Here is a 25130-nt window from a genome sequence, read left to right on the forward strand (position 1 = left end):
TGTTTTTGCATAGAAACAAGAGTAGGAACTAGACTCCAGTGAGTGTAGATGGGGTTTTTTCATAATTCCCTTGATTTCTGATGTGTGGGCATGAATGCCATTGTTTATGTAGCCAAAACAGCTCATGCACAAGAGGGAGGTACCAAGGGAACTCCAAAGTTTGCCAACTTTTAAAAAAATTAAAGGGGGAAAAACGCCCTAAGGGGGTGGGGAGACACAGACCCCTAAAAATTAGCCCTATGAGGGGTTAAGCATGCTGAGTGACTTCGGAGGCGGGAAATAAAATTTGGGAGACTATGAATATGTATAAACTTACCCAGCAAATGCAGCAAGCAACGAACCCTACTCAGATAATGATATTCTCCCACCATGGTGTCCGTTTATTTCCTATGTTGAAGCTCTTCAAACTTTTGAAAAAATTCCAACCAAGTACAGTTGCCCATATTTTTTTCTGATTAATACACACATATACACAAAATGACATAGACTCATACTCCTTTTCTATGTTGTATAAGTTGTGTTTTTATTTTCATTAGGTATTGAGCTCCTACTTAGGCCATTTTATTGGGGGGGAGGGTTTCAATCAATCAATCAATTTTCTTGTACTAGCCAAGATATAAATACTTATACATATGTATTTATAAGATATAATATATAAGATATAATACATATACAAATATTAAGATATAAATACATATACAAAGTACAAAATTTCAAACGTTACAAATACAGATAAATTGTAAATTTCGATAGGCAAACTCAGCTTCGACTTAGCACTCTGAATCTCCAAAGCAATTTATGGCAATGTTGTCTAATTCTCTCTTCCTAAACTTTTTTGCAGCCAAGAGAACGAGGGCCAATTTATGTGTAACACAGGAATTGGTGTCACTCAGAAGAAAATGAAACGTTTGTGCAAAAGCATTTCTAATTCCATAAATTAGCATGGGTTTCAAGAATCTCTCTCTTGGGTCCCCATACAAAGGGCAGATTAGCATGGAAAGAACACTGTCTTCCACTGGATTTTGGCCACAGATACATAAACTGCACTGAAATGGCACCTTGTTATAGCATCCATCTAGGACTGCAGTTGTCATGACTTGAAATCGCAGCTCAATAAAAGCATTTCTTAGGGAAGGAAGCCTCAATTTAGACAAATAACTGGCTCTAAAATGTTCTGTTTTCAGAACAGGAAACCACAGGGAAAATTTTGAGCTCTTAGTTAGTTGCAGCTCCCTCCTAGAATCTATTCAGAATAGCCAGTCCCTTAGTTGCCCCTTATCCACATCACAGGGAGAGTTCAGCTCAGGAAAGTAATAACTATGCAGGAGCCTTTGGAGCAGGTTTTAATGTAGATGTTCCATAAGCAAATCAGCTATAGGGTACTATTTCTAATTAGTTAATTCCTTTGTTTCTTTAGTAATTCTGATTTATTATGTATGTTCTTTTTGTTGCTATTATTTTGTTAACTTTATTTCAGAATAAAAGAAAATTTCATGGTAAAAGAAAAAGATAACCAGCTGGGAGGGAGAATGGAACGGAACATCATGGAAGAGGGTGTGGCTGGCTGAATGGGGCATGAAGAGGAACACTCCACACTGTAACCTTTTGTTGCAAGTGCCAGTTGTTCAGATCTAACTCCAGCCTTCTTGGTAGTCACATTTGCTCTGCTTTTACAAGCCTCTTTTGCCTCACAGTGTTCTGCAAAACCCCAGTTTTTTCTTTCCTGGTCTTTAAAATTAGTCATGGGATGCCAAATTCTAAAAAGCAAAAGATATTTTTTTAAAAAAAGTCCACCGGAGAGCGCTCTTGAGCAAGCCCCATTGAAATGAATGGGCACAAAGCAAAGATCTCCCATTCATTATAATGGGCCACATGCTGCAGATATTCCTGGCCACTTATGCCCAAACTATTCAAATGTAATAAACTTGGGAAATTAAATACATCTATGCACATTTGTCTTTTCTCGTCTCGGAATTTGAGGATTGTTGTGGTTTTGGGATGCAAGATTCTGTTTCTCTGCTGCATTCTCAGCACAGGAAAGTCAGGGTATAATCCAGGTATTGTGAGAAACTCCACCTGCAATTGGGATGCAAAGATATGAGAATAACAAGACACAGCAGCCATCCTTCCTTTTCCATATTGCATTTATTTAGAGCATTGATGACAATAAAATAATCGGAAAAGCTTTTGTTCTTACACATTCTGTTTATAAATGCCAGTGACACCCTTGGTGTTTTGGAATCACTTGAACACATATCATTCATTCTATGTGTGTGTGTGTGTGTGTGTGTGTGTGAGAGAGAGAGAGAGAGAGAGAGAAAGAAATTGGATTGGAGGTGAGGGATGGGGAAGAAGATTACACACTTTCCAAAATCTAGCTAGCCAGACTACAGCCAAAGTCCTATTACACATGTACCTGGACTTGCTTCTTTGTAAGGTGGATAGAATTGGCCTACATCTCCCCTACATTTTTTCTAATTCTCAGTGAACTCTGTCCTGAAATTGGATTAGTTTGAGTAAACTCAGTTCAATCCATGTGGACTCTGGAAATGAACTCTCATGGACCAGGTACATTTACAGCTCTATAGCTTTGTCTCTTGCAAAGACAGCTATCTTTGCAGGAAGTTCAGTAGCTGTCTTTATCACTGCAGTGGTGATCATATAACTTCCTATCAGCCTACATACAAAATATCTCCATTGATGTCTCTCACTGGTGGGACTTTGGAAGGAGCTATAGACACTTGAACAAGGTCATCTTACTCCTAATGGTGGGTGGTCTATGGAACCCTTCCCCAACCTGGTGTCCTCCAGATGTTTTGAACTACAACTTCCAGCATTACTGAGCATTGTCCATGCTGGCTGGGAATGCGGGGAGTTGTGGTCCAACAGCACTGGAGGGCACCAAGTTGGGGAAGGCTGGTCTATACCATGGTGTCAACACCTGGGCATCTTTGGACAACTGCCCTGGTAGGGCCCACAACTGATGCCTGCTCTGAGGCCCCTTTTTTAAACAAAAAAATTGTGCAGGGTGAGTCTGAGAGCTGACATTTTAATTTCCCACAATGCCCTGGAGTAAGACCGCATCAGAGCCATTGTGGGAAATTAAAATGGCGGCTGCACTGGGGCAGAGCTGCTGCTACTGCTGCCTGTTATTGCTGCCACCAGCAGCTAAGACCACCAGGTTGGCCCACTGACATAGGACAGGGGCTGCCATGGGCTATTCCCCCCCCCCAAAAAAAGCCAGCTCTGGGGACCACTTTTTTGTGAAGGTCCTCTTGGGGGATAAGCTCAAAGTCCCATTAGAAAGATGTGCCCCCCTACCGCCACCCTCTGCCTACTCCATCTCCCATTCTGATAAGGTTTATGCGGACAAGACCCTAGGGGGGAAAAACAGCTTGATCACCATGTGGCGAGGAGGAGTGTGCTTCCTGCCCTTTATCAATGGAGGATGCTCTGGGCCTCTGCTGCAAAGGGGGGAGGGTAGTTTGGGTCTTGGGGAGCTGGTTGCTGGAGACCCCATTGGTCAGCTAGCCAAGGCTCCATAAGCATCAGTTGCAGCCACATTCATCGATGATCATGTCCTCATGGTGATGGACCTTCACCCCATCCTTCTCATAGTAGAGCATGGACAGTGGGCTCAGTTTGACTGGGGCGCAAGCTGGACAAGGCACCCGATGGGGTTGGTATGCCTTCAGCAAGCTCTGCAAAAGAGAAATGGGGAAAGAAATACAGAGGAGCATTATAGGCAACAGTTAAGATAGTAGAGTTAAGACCAGTCATGCAGTTAGGTAATTTTAGATCCTGGACTTAATGGTCTCATTGAGACTCTTAGATGGCCATTTGTATTATTTAGTGGAGGCTGGTGGCTCCGATTTCAGTGGAGCTGTGAAACCATTCTGGGTTTCAGTCAGAAGCACCCAGAACTCTAAAGGAGCTATCCAAGGTGCTGAACCCTACCCCCAAACTAGGTTCAGCACTTTGGATAGCTCCCTTAGAATTCTGGCTGCTTCTGACCAAAACCCAGAATGGATTCACAGCCCCGCCGAAATCGAAGCTTACCACTGGTTTGTTGTGGGAAAGGATAGTATATTTTTTAAGTAAAAAAAATAAAATGAACATCTGTAACCATGTACGTGAGGGGCTGTGGTGGCTTAGTGGTTAAGACACTGAACTGCAGACTGGAAGGTCAGCAGTTCGAGACCCAAGTGCTGCATGACGGAGTGAGCTCCCGTCTTCAGTCCCAGCTTCTGCCAACCTAGCAGTTCGAAAGTAAGAAATTGCAAGTAGATAAATAGGTACCACCTCGGCGGGAAAGGTAACAGCGTTCCGTGCACCTCGGTGTTCAGTCATGCTGGCCACATGACCACGGAAGCATCTTCGGACAGCGCTGGCTCTTCGGCTTAGAAACAGGGATGAGCACCGCACCCTAGAGTCGGACACGACTGGTTGGGGACACCTTTACCTTTTTTTTTAACCATGTACGTGGCCAGCTGGCTGCCCTCTCTGGCTATAAAATGTTCTTTTAAAAAATAAGAAGGATGTTGTGGCAAGTAGCATCCAGCCTGGTGAGCCCCTTCATGCCCATGCTGGCCCAGGTGCTGACACAGGCCTGCTTGCTGCTGGCCCCATCACCTCCTGCTCTCTGGATGGCCATTTTGGAGGACCCGGACTTCGACTCCAGGTTCCAAACCTAACTGCACCACTGGAAAGACTATGTCCTGTTGCCCTGACCCAGGGGAGGAATGGCCAGCCAGTTCAGAAGGATCAGCAGCATAAGCAGTGGGATCTGGGCCGACCCAAGATAATTTTGGTAACCAAAAATAGGAAGACAACTCTGGTGATGAGCAATGGTAGAAACCAGCAGAGGCTGGTGGCTCTGATGTTACTGGGGCGGTGAATCTGCTCTGGGTTTCAGTCAGAACTCCAAAGGAGCTACCCAAGGTCCTTGGATAGCTCCTTTAGGGCACAATCCTATGGCTGCTAGACAGCAGCTAGACGGCCATAGGATTTTTCGGTTTTCAGGAACCAACCTCGGAGCCAGCATCCCTGGCTCCACGCTCAGAAGAGCAGCATGGACTGGGGGGGAAGGGGGTGTTCCTGGGGGTGGGGAGGGGCAGGAACAGTGGGAGCACCATTACAATGCTTCCTATGTGCTGTCCAGCCTCCCCCTCCCCGACTCTGAGCCGCTCCGGCTAGACAGCCGTCTAGCCACAAATGCAGGGCAGCCAGAGCGTGGAGAAGATCCCCTCTGTGCCCCACCCACCCTGCATTAAAAAGGCAGTTGCCTCCAGGTTTGGAGGAGGCTAACTATCCCCCACTGGATTGTTTCTGACTGCTTCTGACTGAAACCCAGAGCAAATTCACTGCCCCACTGACATCGGAGCCACCTCTGGTACAATTACATGTAGCTCAGCGCATTCTAGAGTAAAAGCTCTTTCAGGAGCTCAATGTACAAATAACAAAGGACAACACGGGGCAGCTGTTGCAGTGATTATTCACCAGCGCATAGAAAAAGAAAGCTTGGCTTCTTTGGTTTTGCAAGATTTTCTACATACACAGAGCGCGAGCCGCTTTCTGACATCTGAAATGGTTGTATTTGTTTCTCAGGTGTTGAACTTTGTCCTTTCATATGTTGAACTCCTGAAGGAGGAGTTTTTACTTGCCCTATTTGAGGTGCTGTTTTTTCCTTTTCCCCACCAACACATTTTGCTGGCTGAGGTGAAGGATAAGATAGCATACACACACCCCAACCACCACCACCCCCTCCACTTACAGAAGCCAACTGCCCTGGAGGTTCAACCTTATTTCAGCACTGGCCATGAGACAGCATCCCCTACTACACTTGAGGTGGGCAGCCTAGCTTAGGGCTGCCATTTGCCCCAAAGGTGCTTTATTCTGCAGTAAATGACATGTTGTGGGGGGAGCAAATAATAGTTAGGGAGGGCAAATTTTGGTGGGAAACTGGTGCAGGGGCTCTAATCCGGACCAGGAGTATGTTCTAGATCGAAAACCAGAAGAAAGGAGAGAGCAGAGGGCTTCTAGCTGCACATCCATTAGCACCTGGACACCAAACCGCTCTGGCACACAGGTCAGCTGACTGCAACCTCTTCCATGATGGTGAAATGTACTGTATTTCTGTTTGAGTTCTAGAGTTTGGGCAGACTCCACCGTAAGTCCTACTCAGAGTAGACCCATTGAAATTAATGGGAGTTGAGTTAGTCAGGGCCAACTGAGATCCCATTCATTTCAATGGATCTACTCTAAGTCGGACTTAGGTTGGCTTTTAACCGTTATTTCTAGCTGCATGTCTATGCATCTAAATTAGCACCTGCTCCTTTTAGGCAAAGAGATGTCCTCTTTTTTGATGATGCGTTTCCTCTTTATACTTTCTGGCAATGCAGCAGTGGCACCCTACCTAAGCTTCTTCAGACCTCCCCACTTTCTAGTTGTCAGAGCCTCTGCAAAGAACCTCAGGATGGGGCTCCCATTTTACCTGAACGTATGCATGATTTGTGGGCTTGAAGGTCTCGTCTACTGGTGATGGGCAGTCCCCCTCGCACCGGTAGGCATTGTACTTCTTGGGGTGCACAATCCAGGGTCCAAAGCCGGTCTTCTCAAAGTCCACCATCATGTCTACCCTCTTGCACAGAGGTCTGCCAGAGATGCGGCTGTTGGTCATTTTAATCCTTTGCTTTTGTCTCCTGTTCCGCCGGTGCCGATGATTCCTGGGCTCTTCAGAAGCATGCTCCATGACATACTTGGACATCTCCACTGTCCTGATGAGACTTGGGCCCTGAAAAGGCTCCTCCAGTTCCTTCTCCTTGGAGAAGACAACCAGGAGGACTCTGTCGGTCATGCTATGGCTTGACATCTGTGAGGCTTCTCCAGACTCACTGCGCCCATAATTGGCCTGTACCTCACTAGCTGCTTCTCCTCTGCCATCGTCCTTGTAAAGGCTCCCCTCCATCCAGTCCTCCTCTAGAACTTCTGGACCACTTTTGCTGGATGGCACCCCTTGGTGGAGCCAGAAGCGGAGCAAGCTGGTGACATTGAAGACTTTCCAGGAGGAATGACTGGTGGAGACACTGCTGACAAACGAGCCAAGGAAGAGTGTGTCCGTGCAGGTCTGGTTCCCATGGCACATGTGGTCATGGCTGTGGTAGATGCTCATCGTGACATTCCTGGACTGGGAGAAGGGCTGCAGGTGAACCCGGAGCTCAGCCAACCTCACATCAGAGCTGCTGGAAATGGAGGTCATGTCAAAAGAGAAGACCCAGTGGTCACTGAACTGGAACGAATCTGGAAGGCAGCAGGAAGGGGGTTAACGAATGGAGGAAAGCAGTGCCTTGAAAGGTTAATGTCTCTTATCACTTCTTGCAGGTGGGAATTCTAGACCCTGAACTGAATGGTCTTAAGGGGGTGGGGAGGCTTTAGATGGCCACGTGTGTGACTTTGGCTGTGAAGCACACAATTCACATTGCCCCACCCCACCCCACCCCATTCCATGCTTTACAACTGCTTCTACATTCCTGATAAGTTAGAATAAGAATAAAACTGTTTGCCAACCCTGATTTAAAAAAAAAAAAAATACTCCGAGTATGCAGTTTTGTATTTTAGACTCAACTCATAGCACCAACATGACTACAGGAATAAAATGGAGTTTGCTTCTGTTGTCTTTATCACCTGCCATTCCCTGGCTGGTCATTCCCTCCTCCCGCCCCTCAAGCTGCAGGGCTCTGAACTTTGGCCCCAGGTTCTTGGCCTAGCTGCACCACTAACTGCTTGAACTCCAGAACTGCCAAAGAGGCTAAAGAGGAGGACACTGGGGTGGGAAAATAAAATAGTGCTCTCTATGAAGGCAAAAGTGGTGCTCTGCATTTTGTCCATACAAAATTGTTGCTGCCTATCAGAGTTGACAATACTGGGCAGGGGCTATTGCTAGGCTTGAACCCAGCAGATCCTAACCTTGAATCTATTTCCCAGGCCCCTGCCAATGGAAGATTTTTGGTGCCAATGGAAAGGTTTATTCTTAGATTAATTGCCATGCAGGAGGGGGGGCAATTTTCAAGGGGGATTGCAGGTAGGGAGGGAAGGGTGGGATCTTTGATCCCCAACATGCTGCAGTCCCCCTCCCCCCAAAATATCTCCCTGCATAACAATTAAGCTGCGGGGGGGGGGGGTCCCATTGGTTTGAGATGGTCTGGGGCAGGGTGCAAATTAATTGAAGAATTTTATTTTATTTGGGATTATTTGGATGAGAAATCAGTTGCCTGACTTTACCTCCAGTGAAATTTAAAGAAATCCTAGTAATTCTTTCTACATGTTCATATATAGATATCAATCCACATATGCACAATTTATGTACATTTGTTCCCTATGGCCCCGGGGCTGGCCTTCAATCTTTTAGGGCACAATCCTATGAATGTTTAAACAAACAAAAAAAACCCTACAACTCCCAGCATGCTGGGGCATGCTGGGAGTTGTAGGACTTTTTTTCTGTCTAAACATGCATAGGATTGCATCCTTAAGGGCCTAGCAACATTCCTGGGCTGAAGGACAAAAAAAGACAACTAACGTCCTTTGTGGACTTATGGTAAATTTGAAATGGTCCTATAGTTCTTTAATACAAGGAATTGGAATTTGCCCTCTACATGTTCAAACTACACATAGAGGGGAAAGAGGGACATATGTGCTAGCCCTGCCCACAATGTCCCCACCACCCCCTGACCAGTAGAGGCTGGTGGCTCCGATGTCAGTGGGGCAGTGAATCCGCTCCGGGTGCCAGTCAGAAACAGTCAGAAGCCTAAGCTGTGAGCACCTTGGATAGCTCCTTTAGAGTTCTAAATAGTTCTGACTGAAGCCCACTGACATCGGAGCCACCAGCCTCCACTGCTCCTGACCATCATGCACCCGGGACCGAGGTCTGAAGGGGAGCTCTTTGCACATTCAACTGAACATCCTTAAAGAACCCTCCACACAATTGGAAACTCCAGTCATGCAGGGTTTCCCTGATCATGTGGAGAATTCTAAGCAGCCAGGAACAAATTGATAATAACAGGATGCAAGCAGATACTTCCCTGCCAAACTTGAGTCACTTAAAAAAAAAGACCAGAGAACATTAACAGTGCTGTGTCCCACTGCAATCAACTGAGCTTAAATGCACGCGTAAACATTTGAATTCCATTAACATCGATTCCAAAACCTATATTAAATGCTATACTCCCTCAATTAGGCAGCCAGAAGATCAGCAAAAATAATCACCAGATCACTTCATCAGATAAGATGTTATAAAAGGTGGTGGTGGGGAAATAGGGGATGGGGGGAATTCTGACTTAATAGCAAAAGCAGTGTCTGCATGTTCAGAGTTCTAAGATGGAATTGGGGAGAAAGGGTCTGGGGAGCTACAAATTAGGTTCTGCAGGTCATGTGATGGTTACTGGTTGGATCTGCAGCTGCACTGAGGATGCAATCCTGCACTCGTTTACATGGGAGTACAGCCCACTGAACACATCAGGTCTTACTTCTGAGTAGACATGCCTAAGATTGCACTTTTTAAAAAATCTACCCTTTAGTGCTTGGTGAGTAAGAATGCAAGCTATACATCAAGATACTTCTAGCTGGAATCTAGCCTCTGTGATTTAGGGCCAAAACAGACATTTTACTTTAAATCCTTGTCTACCAGCTACTAGTCTTTTATTGTCACTTGTAGGTGTGGGGCCCCTAGTCTGGTTCAGGATTCTTGCTTAAGGGTTGGAGGCTTTTAACACCCAGATTGGGGACCCTGTGCCTATTCTAGAGTAAAACTGAGCAAAAGGCCTAGCTGCTGGGCACAGAGTTAAAGCAATGTCTGTTTCGACCCTAACTCACTAGGTAGCCTTAGTAGCCAATCCATCATCCTTCAGTAACTCCCCTGTCCCCCACATGCACTTGCAATTTGGGAGTAATAATACTGATCTATTTCACAAGGTTATTATAAGGATTACAAGATAAGGTATGTGAATCATTTTGAAAAGTGTGTTCTAGAAATGCTGAATATTATTATCCTCCATTTCTAAAATGTGAATATCAAACAGCTCATCTGGCTTTAAGGTTTAAAGGGAAAAGAGTTCTATAAAGTCTTTAAAATGAATCAATCCCAAGGACCACCACCTCTGCATTACATGTGCAACTCCAGGCCTCCAACCCTGTGCTTTGCAATCAGTTAGTTAATTGGTTAATTGGATCATGAATCTTCAAAGGACCCAAGCAGCCAGATCTGATTAAATGTCAATGCAGTTTGGACTCCTCCCACTCACAGTTCCTTTGATTGTCCCTACCCAGGCCTTTGGAAGAGCTCTTTGAAAGAGCTAATCACTAATTAGGACTTCTCCAATTTTGGCATTTTCAGCTTTTGAAGTGGGGGAGAAAGACAGAGGGAACAATCAATACTGATTGCAAAGTGTGTGTGTGTGTTCGTGTGATTCTGCCTTGGAAAGCCAAAATGGGCTGGAAAAGCAGCGAAAGGGAGAGAATTCACATTTTGGGGAGAGAATTCACAGGCACAGTGACCATGGCTCAGGGTTCAAGGGCATCCCCCACATGCGGAAAACCCCCAGGGTTCAGTCTGTGGCAGTTCCTGTTCAAAGGATTGGATAAACAGGCGATGGGAACAGAGGTGGCTATATATTGGGGGCAAGTGGAGCACCTGTCCACCACCCACTTGTGGCAGAGAGATCCTGCCACAACCAGGGACATGTGCAGCTGCCGTGACCTTCTCCTGTCCTCCTCTGGTGATCTCAATAATTTATTGATCATCTGCCCTGTCCCCTGCCCTCTCCCACTCTCAGTGAGCACCACCTGCCACTGGATGGAAAAGACCATTCACTGCCTGAGACCTCGGTGCAGGGCTCAGTAACCTGGTGTCCACCAGACGTTTTGGGCTACAACTCCGATCATCCCTGACCACTGTCCCTGCTGGCTGGGGCTATGGTAATTGTGGACCAATCCGAAGGCACAAGGTTGCCTACCCCTACGCAGCCTGGAGAGTAGCCAACACTGGGTGAGATGCACACATCACCATTCCCTGGTCTAAGGCATCCTTCCTTTGACCCTACAGGTGCACATGGTAAAGAAATGCAGGTTTCTGCCTTTGCATGAGCCACTGGCCATTCTGGCTGGGGATAATGGGAGTTGTAGTCTAATACATCAGAAAGGCGCCAAGTTGGGTGAGGGTGGTGTATGGGATTGCACTGCAGCCTTAGAAACTAACTGATTTACTTGGGTGTAATTTTTCATAGCAATGGCCTCCTTTATGGATTGGATCAGGTAAGCTGTTGTTACCTGTGAAAGCTTCCTGAGGTGTTAGCTCCTAGGCAGTAGGGGCTGGTGTCTCTGATTTCGGTGGGATGGTAAACCCATTCTGGGTTTCAGTCAGAGTTCTGGCTTGGTTCTGACTGAAACCCAGAATGGATTTACCGCCCCACCGAAATCAGAGCCACCATCCTCCACTGGTTCCACTCATCCAACTCCCAAAACCTGAAATCCCCCATACTATAAATCAGCCTTCCCCAGCTGGGTACCCCCCAGATGAGGTGGCCTACAATTCCCATAGTCCTCAGCCTGCATGGCCACCAGGTTAGGGAAGGATGCTAAAAATGGCAAAATCGTTCCTCTTCTTTACAGTGGTTGCTCTCCAGCAACTGCTTTTTCAGTGGTATACTGCCATTGAGCCTGAAGGTTCTGATACCTGGTATTTATTTATTTTAGTATTTATTTGTTATATTTATATCCCACCTATCCTCTAAGTAGCCCAAGGCAGTGTGCATGATCCTCTCCATTTTATCCTCACAACAACGGGTGGTGCAGCTAGGTAATTTTAGACCCTGGACTTAATGGTTTGAGTGGAGGGGGGCGGGGAGGGTTAGATGGCCATGTGTATTTATTTATTTATTAAATTTCTTAATCGCCCATCTGGCTGGTCACTCGGCCACTCTGGCCAATGTACAGCAATACAAACCATTTTAAAAGAATAAAATTCTACATCAAAACATCATATTTCTAAAAATACCCTAACCCACCCCAAATGCCTGCCTGAACAACCACGTTTTTAATGCGTGGGGGAAGCTCATTAAAGAAGGGGAATGGCAGAGTTCCCTAGGGAGGCCAGCACTCTGTATTATTTCGTTTGAAAAGCACACAACGAACACTTCTCATTCCACCCAACCACAATTACAACTGCTTCTACATTCATGGTACATTATAGCAATGACATATCATTAAAAGTGTGTGCCATCCCTGATGAAAAATAAATACTCGGAGCATGTGTAGTTTTGCATTTTAAGCACATTGAAATCATAGCACTATCATCTTAAATTTCAATCTAAGAGGAAAGAAAGCTATTGCTCCCCCAAAGCAGTAACAATTTACAATGCAAACCTATGTGTGTCTACTCAGAATTAAGTCTCACTGAGTTCACTTAGTCCCAGGGATGTGTGTATAAGTTTTCAGCCTTAAAGACCTTTATCAACTTGCATAACGTTAGCCAATTTAATGATTTCAGTACATTCCAAAGTCCTCTAACCCCATTTTCAGTTCTGGGCGGTTTAATTTGGTAGGCGGCAGTATTGCAACTGAAACTCTCCCCACGACCTGAGTTCGATCCCAGTGGAAGCTGGGTCCCAGGTAGCCGGCTCAGGTCGACTCAGCCTTCCATCCTTCCGAGGTCGGTAAAATGAGTACCCAGCTTGCTGGAGGAAAGGTAGTCACGACTGGGGAAGGCAATGGCAAACCACCCCGCTACAGTCTGCCATGAAAACGCCAGCGAAAGCAGCGTCAGCAGGAGGAACCTTTCCTTTTCCACCCCGGTTGTTGTATTGTTTGTTTGGGGTAGCAGCTAATTAATTTCAGTAAATAAATCACCCTTTACTGTCTTTTTAAAAATACGTGTGTATATGTGTGTGTACACATGGAACATAAGAACATAGCAGGAGCCATGCTGGATGAGATCAAGGGTCCATCTACTCCAGCATTCTGTTCACACTGTGGCCAACCAGCTGTCGACCAAGAACCCACAAGCAGGGCATGAGCGCAACAGCACCCTCCCACCCATGTTCCCCAGCAACCACTGTACTTAGGCATAGTGCCTCTCATACTGGAGGTAGTATATAGTCATCAGGACTAGTAGCCATTGATAATACTCCAGCCACGCTTCTGAAAGTTGCTTGGGTATACTAACAGTGTATGTACTACAGACATCCATACATTCCTCTCCATTTCTCCACGGCCTTCACCGGCTTTGAAAGCTGCCCAGACAATGGAATTCTCCTTTCTCCCAAATAATCCGCCAGTGAAAGTTGGGATGTCACTTTCGCCTCTAGCCACCTGCAGATGAATCACGCCTCCCACCGCATGGCCCCAGCGGCTTTGGGCAACCTGTTCTGATTGCATCCCTCCTTCTGGGCATTGCATCCCCACTCCCCCGTTCCGATCCTGTTTCTTTTTCTCTCCCCAAATGCCCCCACAATAAACAAAAAGTGCAACGTTTGTCCCCCCCCCCGCCCCAAGGAAGCCCTTTTTCCTGCCAGATGTCAAAACAGCGACGGATGTGGATTGGATCCCCCTGGGCGGCAGGGTGTGGACGGAGGGAGTGCCTCCTTTCCAGACGTCTGAGGCCACAATCCACAAAAAGAAGCCGCGGGGGGAGAATGGAGGGGGCTTAATTAAGGCGACCCCCCGACCCCCCTTCCCAGGGCCGATAAGCCTCGATCTGTCAACGAGGTCCTTACAAATACAAACCCAGGCTGGACGGGCCGAGGCCAAACCAGCCTCTGCCAGTGGCGGCTGGTGGCTCCCATGTCAGTGGGACTGTGAATCCGCTCTGGGTTTCAGTCAGAGCCAGTCAGAACTCTGGGTTTCAGTCACAACCTATTTTGAGGGTTGGGTTCAACACCTTGGATAGCTCCTTTAGAGTCCTGACTGGTTCTGACTAAAACCCAGAGCAGATTCGGAGCCACCCGCCTCTGCTGGGCTTTGCTGCCAGCTGGACCTTCAGCGTAGAAACACTGGGTAGCATCCAACGTCAGTCCTACATAGAGTAGACCCACTGAAGTGAATGAGACTTAAGTCGGCCATGACTAACTTGAGACTCATTCATTTCAGTGGGTCTCTTCTGTGTAAGGCTAAGGTGGGATTCTGCCCATCATCTATTCCCTTCTTTAAGCCCAGAGTGAGGAGTGAGGGGCGTGGGGGGTGAACGGGAGGGTCATCCAAGGCAGCAGCACTCACTTCTGGCGACCAGGCTGAAGACGGACTCTGACTCTCGCAAGGCGGCAGGTTGGCCCAGGCGGCTCCCGACCGTCAGGGACCGGTACAGCTGCAACATGTACCCCGGGTACCGCGGCGCGGAGTGGAGGTGCCGGCGGCGGGCGGGGGCTCCTGCGGCGGCGGCGGCGGCGGCGGCTCCTGGCGGGGAAGGGCCCTCCTCGGCTGGCGGCTGGAAGAGCCCGGCAACGGCCTCTGAGCTGGCCAGACACTGGACGACCAGTGTCCAAGACATCAGCTCCAAGACAGCGGCCGTCCTGGGGGGCATCTCTGCGGAAGACGCTCTTAAGGAAGACGTTCGTTCGTTCTCTCTCTCTCCTTTCCCTCCTCTCCTTCCTCTCAGATCAAAACGTCTTTCCTTTCTCTCCCTCTCTCTTCTAAATCAGAATGTTGTATTTCTTTCTTTCTTTCTTTCCTCTCTCACTCTCTCTTCCACGGAACAAAATGTTCTTCCTTTCTTTCTCTCCCCCTCTCTCTTTTAAAGTAGAACTCTCTCTCTCTCTCTTTCTTTTTCTCTCTCCCGCAGATCAAACTGCCCTTCCTTCCTTTCTCTCTTCGAAATTAGAATTCTTTCTTTTTCTCTCTCACTGTCTCTCCCGCAGAACAAAATTTCCTTCCTTCCTTCCTCTCCCCCTCTCTCTTCTAAAGTAGAACTTCCTTCCTTCTTCCTTCTCTCCTTTTCTCTCTCTCTCTCTCTCTCTCTCACGCAGATCAAACTGCCCTTCCTTCCTTTCTCTCTTCGAAATTAGAATTCTTTCTTTTTCTCTCTCACTGTCTCTCCCGCAGAACAAAATTTCCTTCCTTCCTTCCTCTCCCCCTCTCTCTTCTAAAGTAGAAGTTCCTTCCTTCTTCCTTCTCTCCTTTTCTCTCTCTCTCTCTCTCTCTCTCTCTCTCACGCAGATCAAACTGCCCTTCCTTCCTTTCTCTCTTCGAAATTAGAATTCTTTCTTTTTCTCTCTCACTGTCTCTCCCGCAGAACAAAATTTCCTTCCTTCCTTCCTCTCCCCCTCTCTCTTCTAAAGTAGAAGTTCCTTCCTTCTTCCTTCTCTCCTTTTCTCTCTCTCTCTCTCTCTCTCTCTCTCTCTCACGCAGATCAAATTGCCCTTCCTTCCTTTCTCTCTTCGAAATTATAATTCTCTCGCTCGCTCGCTCTCGCTGTCTCTCACATACACACACTCCCTAGAACAAAAATTTCCTTCCTTCCTTTCTCACCCCACTTTTTTTAAAAGTAGAACTCTTTTTTCTCTTTCTCTCCCCCCCCCCACAGATCAAACTGCTCTCCCTTTCTTTCTCTCTTCGAAATAGGAATTCTTTCTTTCTATCTTACTTTATTTATTTCTTTTTTCCCCTTCCTTCCTTCCTTCCAGCAGAAGAAGGTCTGAGCCTCTTGCGCCAGGCGGTTAGCCCCGAAGGTCCTCTCCGCTCCTCCAGGATTGGCACTTTTTATACCTGATGCCGCCTAATCTTGCGAGTCTTTGATGTTAACAACCTGTCAAACTTTCTACGGGGTCCACACGGCCTCTATTCTCATGCAACTCCATCCTCCCGCCTTCCCTCCAACGAGGAAGTGATGAAGAGAAACACAGAGCAGCAGGCAATTAATTACCTTCTCTGGCATTATACATCAGTCCAAAGTGAAATGTGAACAACGCGATTATTTCACAGATGCTTGAAAATAGCCAAATCCCCCTGATGGGTGTTATCCATCCCTCCCACACCTCCACCCATCTTTGCATCCTGATTCTCTGATATCTTCGGCTTTGACACTTTGCTGACAGAGTGGAAAAGCCCAGATTTGGGTGGCAATGGGCCGGCTTCTGATCACTTTAATGGGCCCCGAGCCGGAGAGAGAGAGATTGTGAAATGAGGGATCTGCAGGGTGAAAAAATGTTTATCTTATTTATTAGACTTAATTAATTTATATTCCATATTTATTTGATATATATGTTTCCAGGGCAGCTTACAGTGTTAAAACTGTAAAACTGTAACCTACCGTCCTTCCTTTCTTCCTTTCATTTTTCTTTTTTTTCCTTCCTTCCTTCCTTTCATCTTTCTTTCTTTCTGGAGGGTCAAAAGTTGCCCACCAAATCCAAGCAACCCTTACCCAAATCCAAGCAACACAGCACAGTCTTCAATCTCTCCATAATCCAGGAGCTCCTGCCAAAGGAAATGAAGTGGGTGGCTACTAAGAAGAGGGCCTTTTGTGTTGTGGCACCCACTTGTGGGATGAGCTTCCCACAGTGGCTCACCTGGCACCTACTTTGTGCTCTTTTCGGCGCCAGGTGAAGACCTTATTTTCCCAGGCATTTTAGTCTTTCAGTTCTGTTGTTTTAACCCCGTTTCAGTATTTTAAATCTTTGCATTGCTGCCAGGTTTTATTTTGGCTTCTATTTTTTATTTTATAGTGTAGGTTTAAACATTTCAATGTTTATATTATATTTTTATCATGCTGTATTTCATAGTTTTAATTGATGTGAACGGCCCAGAGAACTTCAGTTATTGGGTGATATAGAAACATAATGAATGAATGACTAATCCTCAAGAACAATCCAGCCAGCAGAGGCAGGGAGATCAACAGTAATATAGCTGAACAAGGTGGACTGCAGTGTGGCAGAAGACTGTGGGGATGCCCTTTTCCATGCCACCTATTCCTGATTCTCTCAAGCAGATAACAGCAGGCGTCCTGGCAAAACTCTGCTTCTCCTCTCTAGTATTCTTCTAGATATGAAAGATCCTCATTACTGTTGTGTGTGTGTTTTTGGTGTGTGTGGGGGGGGAGATTTACAGTGCAATCCTATCAATATCTACTCAGAAGTAAGCCACATTGAGTTCCATGGGGCTTGCTCTTACGTAAATGTGTATAGGATTGCAGGTTTAGTCTGCTGTCAAGATGCTCAACAGCTTCAGAGACGTTTGTGCCCGCTCATTGGATCATGGTCTTTCATCTCCAAAGCGAAATCTCAAGATGAAACAATGGATTTGTGTTGATCCACTTGGCTGGGCTCCCTTTGATCTCGGCTCATGCCTTAACACCGCCAAACCACCCTTTCTGAACCCAGCCTTGCCTTCTAAGGGTTGCACAGTGTAACTGGCTGACACAGCTGGCTGGAATGCACAGCCGATCATGTTGTCAAGTTGCATTCTGAAGCCTGCAGTCGGGCACAAACCTTGTTGTTCTCGCTGTTTGCACTCTTAGAATGACGGCCAACTTCCGATTCTGCTTGGAGAAGAGATGGAGGAAACGGGAACACTTGCGCTCTAACAAAGACGAGCCAATGGACTTAAGAAAAAGCACACCCTCCCTTACTTCTGGGATGCAACTCACATTGCATTTAAGTTAATAGAAAAATTCCCATTGATTTGAATGGGGCACGTTCTTGACGGGCTATTTCTGTTATTGTTGTTGCTATTCCCCCGCCCCCACTCTGCAGCTAACTGTTGCAGCAACATCCTATGCCCAGGCGCTTATTGAAATCATTATGGAGAAGAGCATAGCTCAATTGTAGAGCACGTGCTTTGCATGCAGAAGGTCCCAGATTCAATCCCTGGCACTTCCAGTTAAAAGGCTGGGGTGATGGGAAAGACTTCTGGAGATTAGAACTGTCGAAATAGTCCTGGACTAAATGGGGAGAAAGAAATAGTCTGGCCTGGCATAAGGCAGCTTCCTATGTACAGCTTGGGGTAGTTTCAATTAATGCACACTAGAATCATAGTAAATCTAATAAATAAACCTAATAAAGAGGTTTATTACATTCAGAATTCATTTCTTTTAAAATGTTTTAATTGTTTTAACATGGTGTTTTATTCTTTTATCTTTGTTGTTCACTGATCCAAAATCTTTTGATGTGGAGAGGTATATAAATATTGTAAATAAATAAATGAATAAATAAATGAAATGTGTTTGGCTCAGTGTGCTAAAACCTAAAGCAGTAGTGGGCAACTTCTGGACCTCTAGATGTTTTGGCCTACAACTCCCATCAGCCCTAACCAGCATAGCCAGTATTGAGGGATGATGGGAGTCAAGTTGCCCACCCCTGCCTTAAAGGATCCCCCTCAAAACCAAGGAGAAGGAGCAACTCTGTGAACATCGACTCATAATGGACCTGCGGAAGAGTGAGTATAATAGTGTTAGTTCCCACAGGGTAGCTTGCTTAGTAAGTGTGTTAATATATCCATCCATACATACATTCATTTAGAGCCCAGTCCTGGCTGGCTGGGGAATGCTCAGAGCTGTATGACTTTTTCTGTCTAAACATTCATAGGATTGTGACCTTCAAGTATTTTTAGACACTTTTTAAGGCAATACCCTCACAGAGTGATGCACAAACAAATGCAAAGGCAAGAAGCAAAGATAAAATTCAAGAGACCAGCTGTCTTACTGTGAACCTGCCCAAGGAATTAATTTCTGCAGGAGATGCCCTTTCGAGGGCACCATTACCTGGAGAGGCCTATTTGTCAGGCACTCGTAAAAGGGCTTTCTCTTGTGTTGCCCCCAAACTATGGAATGTGCTCCCTCAAGAACTATGATTGCCTCCCTCTCTTTGTCTTTAGAAAGGATGTAAAGATGCATCTTTTCAATTTAGCCTTTTAAAATGTGTAGTTTTTAATATTTTAACCATTTTTTCTGTGTTTAATGTTCTTGCTTTTATTGTTTTAAGGTTTTCTCATTTTAAATTGTTGTACACTGCCTCGATGGCTTTTTAGCAGATAAGGTAGTATATAGACAGTAATAATAAATGGCAATAAATAGAATTGCCACATTATCAAGCTTACAGAAAACATTGAGAAACTGCTCTGAAACATGTAAGCTCATTACAATCTTGGTTAAAGTCAGCATTGAAGAGAAAGGTGTACAAGCTTCACCAGAATGCCTGTTCAGAAGGGGCAAGAGGCAAGTCAATAGGAAGAGAATTCCACTGTTTGGAGGCCACCATTGAGAAGGTCCCACCTCTTGTGCATACCAACCTGACCAATTTTAGCAAACTTAAATCTGATGAAGCAATGCATAGAAGCTTATCAATCCTTTAGTGTTAAGGTGCAACCAGACTATGTTGTTTTTTGGTACAACAGGCTAGCAGAACTCCCCCTCTGGAAATTATCGTTATAGAAGGTACTTTGTCAGTTGTCTGACAATGTGCTGTGAGATTTACAACGGGGACACTGTGTGGCCCAGCCATTCCCTTCCTTTGTCTCCTTTTTCCCCTTTAGGCTGGAGCAGAACTACTGTTATTTCATGGATTCTTTTTTTTAGAAGAGAGAGAAATGGCAGGGGGGGTGGTATTCTCTTGAGTTATTCAGCCTATCTGTGCTTTTCCCCCCTCGCTGGCCCTTTATTCCTAGATCTAAACTTTCTGTGATAGGTTTTTACTGCCACCAAGTGGTGTCACAACTTTTCTTCCTCCTCCAGGCTGAAATGTCTTTGGGGGTCTCATATACATTGCTAGACCCTTATGCAGGGCCTGGTCCTGCACAGATCAAGGAAAGCAATTATTTCTCATCAATCTTTGTGCCATTGTTTCTTAAATCTCATCCCACCATCTTGAGAATACTACTTAGGGATGTTTTGCTAAATGATCACACAACATAGTAGCTACTGATCACAGCTTTAATTACTACAGTACTCACATGTGGTGGTTAGGCATGACAAAATGCAGTGGTATGGTTAGGCATGACTGACTGAATAAACAACAACAAAAATTACCTTAGAGTCAAAGGTAACTCCCATAAGGGATTGTGTCTATAACCAACAATGTGTTCTAATTCAGGGGCAGGCAGAAAGTAGATCAGGATCTACTAGTAGATGAGCAGAAGGTAAGTTGGGAGAGCTAGTGTGATGTAGTTGTTAGAGTGTTGGACTGGGACTTGAAATCAGGGTTCTAGTCCCCACTCATCCATGATGCTCACTGGGTGACTCTGGGCCAGTCACTGACTCTCAACCTAACCTATCTCATAGGGTTGTTGTGAGGATAAAATGGAGAGGAGGATCTTGTACACTGCCTTGGTTTCCTTAGAGGAAAGGTGGGATATAAATGCAACCAATAAAAATAATATAAATATGTCCTGGTAGATTGGCATCTCTGAATGATTGGCAGTAAATTGGCAAGGCTTTCTTACTCCCAACTGTTTAACAGGAAGAACCAAATGACTCTTCCCCATCCTTACCCCCAGTACTGATGAAATAATGGAAGCTTGAGGTAACTAGCAGTAGATTTTTATACGGAAGGGCTGTGTGTTCCATTCAGTTCTGGTAATCAAAACAAATTCCTGGGCTCAGAATTCTTTCATTCCGAGTATATATCTTTTTCATCTGGCTCTGCTTGGTAGATCTTGAGTTCTAGTAAAAAATAAAAAAAAAGATTCCACAAGCCTGATTCCCACCCCTGCCTTACATCTAATTTGTAAGGCCTTATGTATTTAATTGAAAAGTTGTATATGCCGCATTTAAGGGTAACAAAACAAAACCTGCTCAAGGTGGCTGCCAAAGAAAAATTCAAATCACAATAAACTTGCACCCATTAAAATGTTAATAAGAACCAGCATGAAAACAAACAAATAAAAATGTCTAGCCCCATTCCCCCCCAAATACTAAAAACCAATATATTACAGTGCAATCTAACACATCTACTCAGAAGTAAGCACCACTGAGTTTGATGGAGTTTACTTCCCAATAAGTGTGCATAGGATAGCAACCTAAATACAGATAAAACCAACCAACAGGACACCCATAAACTGGTTGGGAATGTCTCCATAGGGCAGACCGTGTCAGTGGTCCCTGATTCTCATAACTCTTGGCGGAGGAGGCTGTTAAAGGGCTACTGGGGAACCAGTGATGGAAAAAAGCAGCCCTGATGCACTGCTTGTGTATGGACCAATGGGGCACTCCATTCATCAGCTCAGCCTGTGATAAAACCTGGCAAGGGCGAGAAGCAGTCACTCTGGAAGGATTTTGCAACTTTTTTCAGCACTTTGGGTGATGGACAGCAGCCTCTTCTCAGCAAAGAGCAAGCCATTTTAGCACTACCTTCCCCAACCTGGTGTCCTCCGGGTGGATAGGGCTACACCCTCCGTCATCCCCAGACAGTATGCTAACTGGGGATGATGGGGTTGTAGTCCAACATATCTGGAGGACGGCAGGCTGGGGAAGGTAATGCTTGCTGGGGATGATGAGTTTGTAGTCCAATACATGTGAAGGATGCCAACCTGGGGAAGGTTGCTTTACCAACAGCTTTGGGGCCAAATTGAAGTGAAAAATGTGCTTCATTTTTTCACCCAGCCAAGTTCATATCTGCCTTTGAAGGAATCCTGCTATCTTCAAGTCCAGGGGGAGATAGACTTCAGGCTTGCAGGATCCACCTTGTTTTTTTCCTAGACTCCTATGATCCACCAGCTGGTGCCTGATGCAAAAGACATACCCTTAGAATTAAAAGAATTCTGAGCTCAGGTATTTGTTTTGAGCACCAGAACTTAGCAGAGTTCACAGTCATAGAATCATAGAATAGTAGGGCTGGAAGGGGCCTACAAGGCCATCGAGTCCAACCCCCTGCTCAGTTCAGGAATCCAGTCCTTCCACATAAGTTTCCACTCCTGTTCTGGTCACCCTGAGCTATCTTCAGCAGGACTGGGGGAGTTATTTCATTGCTTCTCTTGTGAAACAAGAGGCTGTAGGAGGGGCCGTGGCCCAGTGATAGAGCACCTGCTTTGCATGCAGAAGGTCCCAGATTCGATCCCTGGCATTTCCAGGTATGACTGGAAAAAAAATCCTGCCTGAAATCCTGGGAAGCCACTGCCAGTCACTGTCAACAATACTGGGCTAGATGGACAAATGGTCTGACTCAGTATAAGGCAGCTTCTGATGTTCCTAATTGGGAGCCAGAAATCCTTGTTGATCTATTGCGAATTGCTCAGAGATCTACCTAGGGTTCCAGTTCTATCGCCTGCCTACCCTTGCTATAGTAACTCTGCATCAAATCTGAGCCATCTGTGCCATTTGCCCAGAAGCCCCTGCTTCCCTTCTTGAAAATTGACATCTTGTATTATGTAGCCCTAGTGCCCCATGGCAGTGTGCGTGTGTGTGTGTGTGTGGGGGGGGGTATTCTCCTGTGGATGCTGCAGACCTGCTGGGGCAGCAAGAGGCCTGGGGAGCTGATTTTTAAAAAAAATGTAACTTATCCCTCAGCAGCCTTCTAACAGCCTTATCCACTGAGACTTATGATGAGAGCCAAATCTGCTCAATGATGCCTACAAGACCCAAAGAAGATGCATATGAATTTCTAGTGAAAACTTCAGAAGATGGTTGGGAGAAAGGGGTTAAGCTATTCCCAACCAGCCTATTTACCTGCTCACAATTCCCCTCCCCACCCAGCTCCTATTTGTCTTCAAAGCATTGCAGCTATCCCCCCATCACCCCATTCCAATCTTGATTGGGGCCACTACAGCTGCTGTTAAAGAACAACAATAAAAAAGAGGAGTTTCCCAAGCACTGGATCTAAAAAATGCATTTAAGGCAGTCATCTAATTTCACCTTTGGTCAGTGCAATTAGTAAGTTGCACCTCGACTGCTTAGTCTGTAAAATGGGTTTGTACTTCAAAGGGTTCCTGTGATGATCAAGAATCAGAAGCTGCTGAAAACAATGGGTGTTATCAGTGATTTCAAACTTAAGGTGTTGTGAGTTAATCAAAACACTGTACTTTGAAGATGAAAAGCCCCTTTTAGAAGCAATACTGATAGTGGATGATTAAGGAGCAGATGCATGTTATTGCATTATTTCCTAAAGCAAGTGAGTTATGTTCTTTTTTAAAGAGCTATTTTGATGAGCTAGAGAAATCTAAACTAGGCATTGTATTGTATTGTCAATTACATTGAGATCAAAGAGAATACATACATTGAATTGAAATGCAGATGACTAGAAACCTAGATTTGGCCTGATTGAGGAAAATGGGTGCAACTTGTTAGTGATTGAATAGTCTCAGTAAGATAATGTGCTATTATAAGGTGGACTGGAACAATCTTTGGAAAACTCATTTCAAAATACGAGTGTTCTCCTACATCCTAGAAAACATATCTTCACATTTCAAAACCAGAAGTGTATACATTTTTAATGCCACATATTTTAAACCCCAAATATTAAATCTTTTCAGAATTACCAGTTAAATACTGACAGAACAGCACAAAATGAGTTAAGTTTAGTTTGAACTCTAAATATTCCCAACTTGAAATGTTTAGATTTCTAAGTCATTTAATGTATTGATATAGAAAAATTAAATTGCTGTGTTTTCTAAGGAGTTAGCAAGATGCACAAACAAATCTTACTGACTCCTTAGGAAATATGCCAATTCCCATCAATATGTTTTAGAATTGGTTATCTGATTGGTTAAAGAAACTCTGGGAAGTAGCTTTGACATGTTTCCTAAGGAGTCAGCAAAATCCACAAACAAATACATTCATAGAAAAATTGTCTCTTTTCATAAACTTTTGGAATAATAAATACAATGATAGAATTTCACCATATCTCCTTTTCCTCTGTCATTTAATTTATTATTTATTTTAAGATTTGTAAGGTTTCGTCTTTGAATTTTAATTACTGCCTTTTTCCAAATTGTATTTATATTGTATTATTATTTATTTATTTATTGTACTTTTAAACTACCCAATAACTGACGGTCTCTGGGTGGTGTACAATACATTAAAAACATACAGCACAAATAAAAACAGCAACAAATAAAACCATTACAAAATCATAAAACCAGATTAACAGCAGCAGCAGCACAACAGAGTGACTTTTTCATTAATAAATTTACTTTTTCATTTAAAAACTTTTCATACAAGCTCCAGTTTATGAAATGTGTAGGAAAGTATATATTATTTTTAATTACAAGCAATTACAAACCTATATTGATTATAGGTACTGTGTCCAATGTTAGTCCCATGTAGAGTAGAGCTATTGAAATGAATGGGACTTAAGTCAGTCGTGACTTGAACATAACAACACAGACTTTTCCCCCTGCTTATAACTCCTGTATTACCAAACAAGGGGTTCAATCCAGACTTCATTAAACTTAGAGCAGACCTCCCTGAAATCAATGACACCTAATTTAGTCATGAGTAAGTGAAATCCCATTCATTTCAATGGGTTTCCTCTACATAGGACTAATATTGGACACTGCCCATTGAAAATGGATAAAATGTGGGAATTCAGGAAGTACCACAATCTGCTGAAGCTGCACACATACAAACCCCATGCAGGAATAGAATCCATGATGGGGAAACGGGGAAGACAAGTGCCTGGTTGGCTACTGTGTGAGCAGAATGCTGGACTAGATAAGCCTTTGGTTTGATTCAGCAGGCCTCTTCATATGTTCTTTAAGCAGAGGGGGAGGCAGCCGCCTTTCTCCCACTCCTCCTCCCCGTTAGCTGACTCCCTCAAAACTGAAAGAAGCCTCCTCAAGAGAAATGACTTGCTCATTTTTATTAAGTATTACATGTCTCTCCCACCTTTTCCCCTCTTGCAAGAAACCTACGGCAGCCCACATGGTCCCCCTCCTCTCCAATTTATCCTTACAACAACCCTGTCAGGTAGGGTAGGCTGAGAGTCAGTGACTGGCCCAAAATCGCCCAGTGAGCTTCATGGCCGAGTGGGGATTAGAAACCAGATCTCCAGAGTCCCAGTCCAACATTTTAACTGCTTCAACACACTGGCTCTCATGGGTGAGGCCTGTTCATGAGGACAGGCCAACTTACAAAGAAGGCAAAAAAAAACGAGTATGGCTGGATAACTATATATAACAGGCAGAGGAAGGGGGAAACTGCGACATGCCCTGGCTCTCTGTGTAGT

General features: G+C 44.9%; 1 protein-coding gene across 1 annotated transcript; it reads right to left on the reverse strand.

The window, feature by feature from the left end:
- Positions 1 to 2127: 2127 nt before the first annotated feature.
- Positions 2128 to 15316, reverse strand: LOC146340617 (nodal homolog 2-A-like). Its single transcript, XM_084803907.1, has 3 exons — positions 14263 to 15316; positions 6494 to 7299; positions 2128 to 3701 (listed from the first exon to the last, which is right to left on the reverse strand). The coding sequence occupies exons 1-3, from the start codon at positions 14564 to 14566 to the stop codon at positions 3549 to 3551; spliced, it is 1263 nt and encodes a 420-aa protein (XP_084660033.1). The 5' UTR covers positions 14567 to 15316; the 3' UTR covers positions 2128 to 3548.
- Positions 15317 to 25130: the final 9814 nt, after the last annotated feature.

This window comes from Heloderma suspectum, chromosome 6 (assembly GCF_057233095.1).
Source record: "Heloderma suspectum isolate Gila_16-S chromosome 6, 16-S_ref, whole genome shotgun sequence".
NCBI classification, from domain to species: domain Eukaryota; kingdom Metazoa; phylum Chordata; class Lepidosauria; order Squamata; family Helodermatidae; genus Heloderma; species Heloderma suspectum.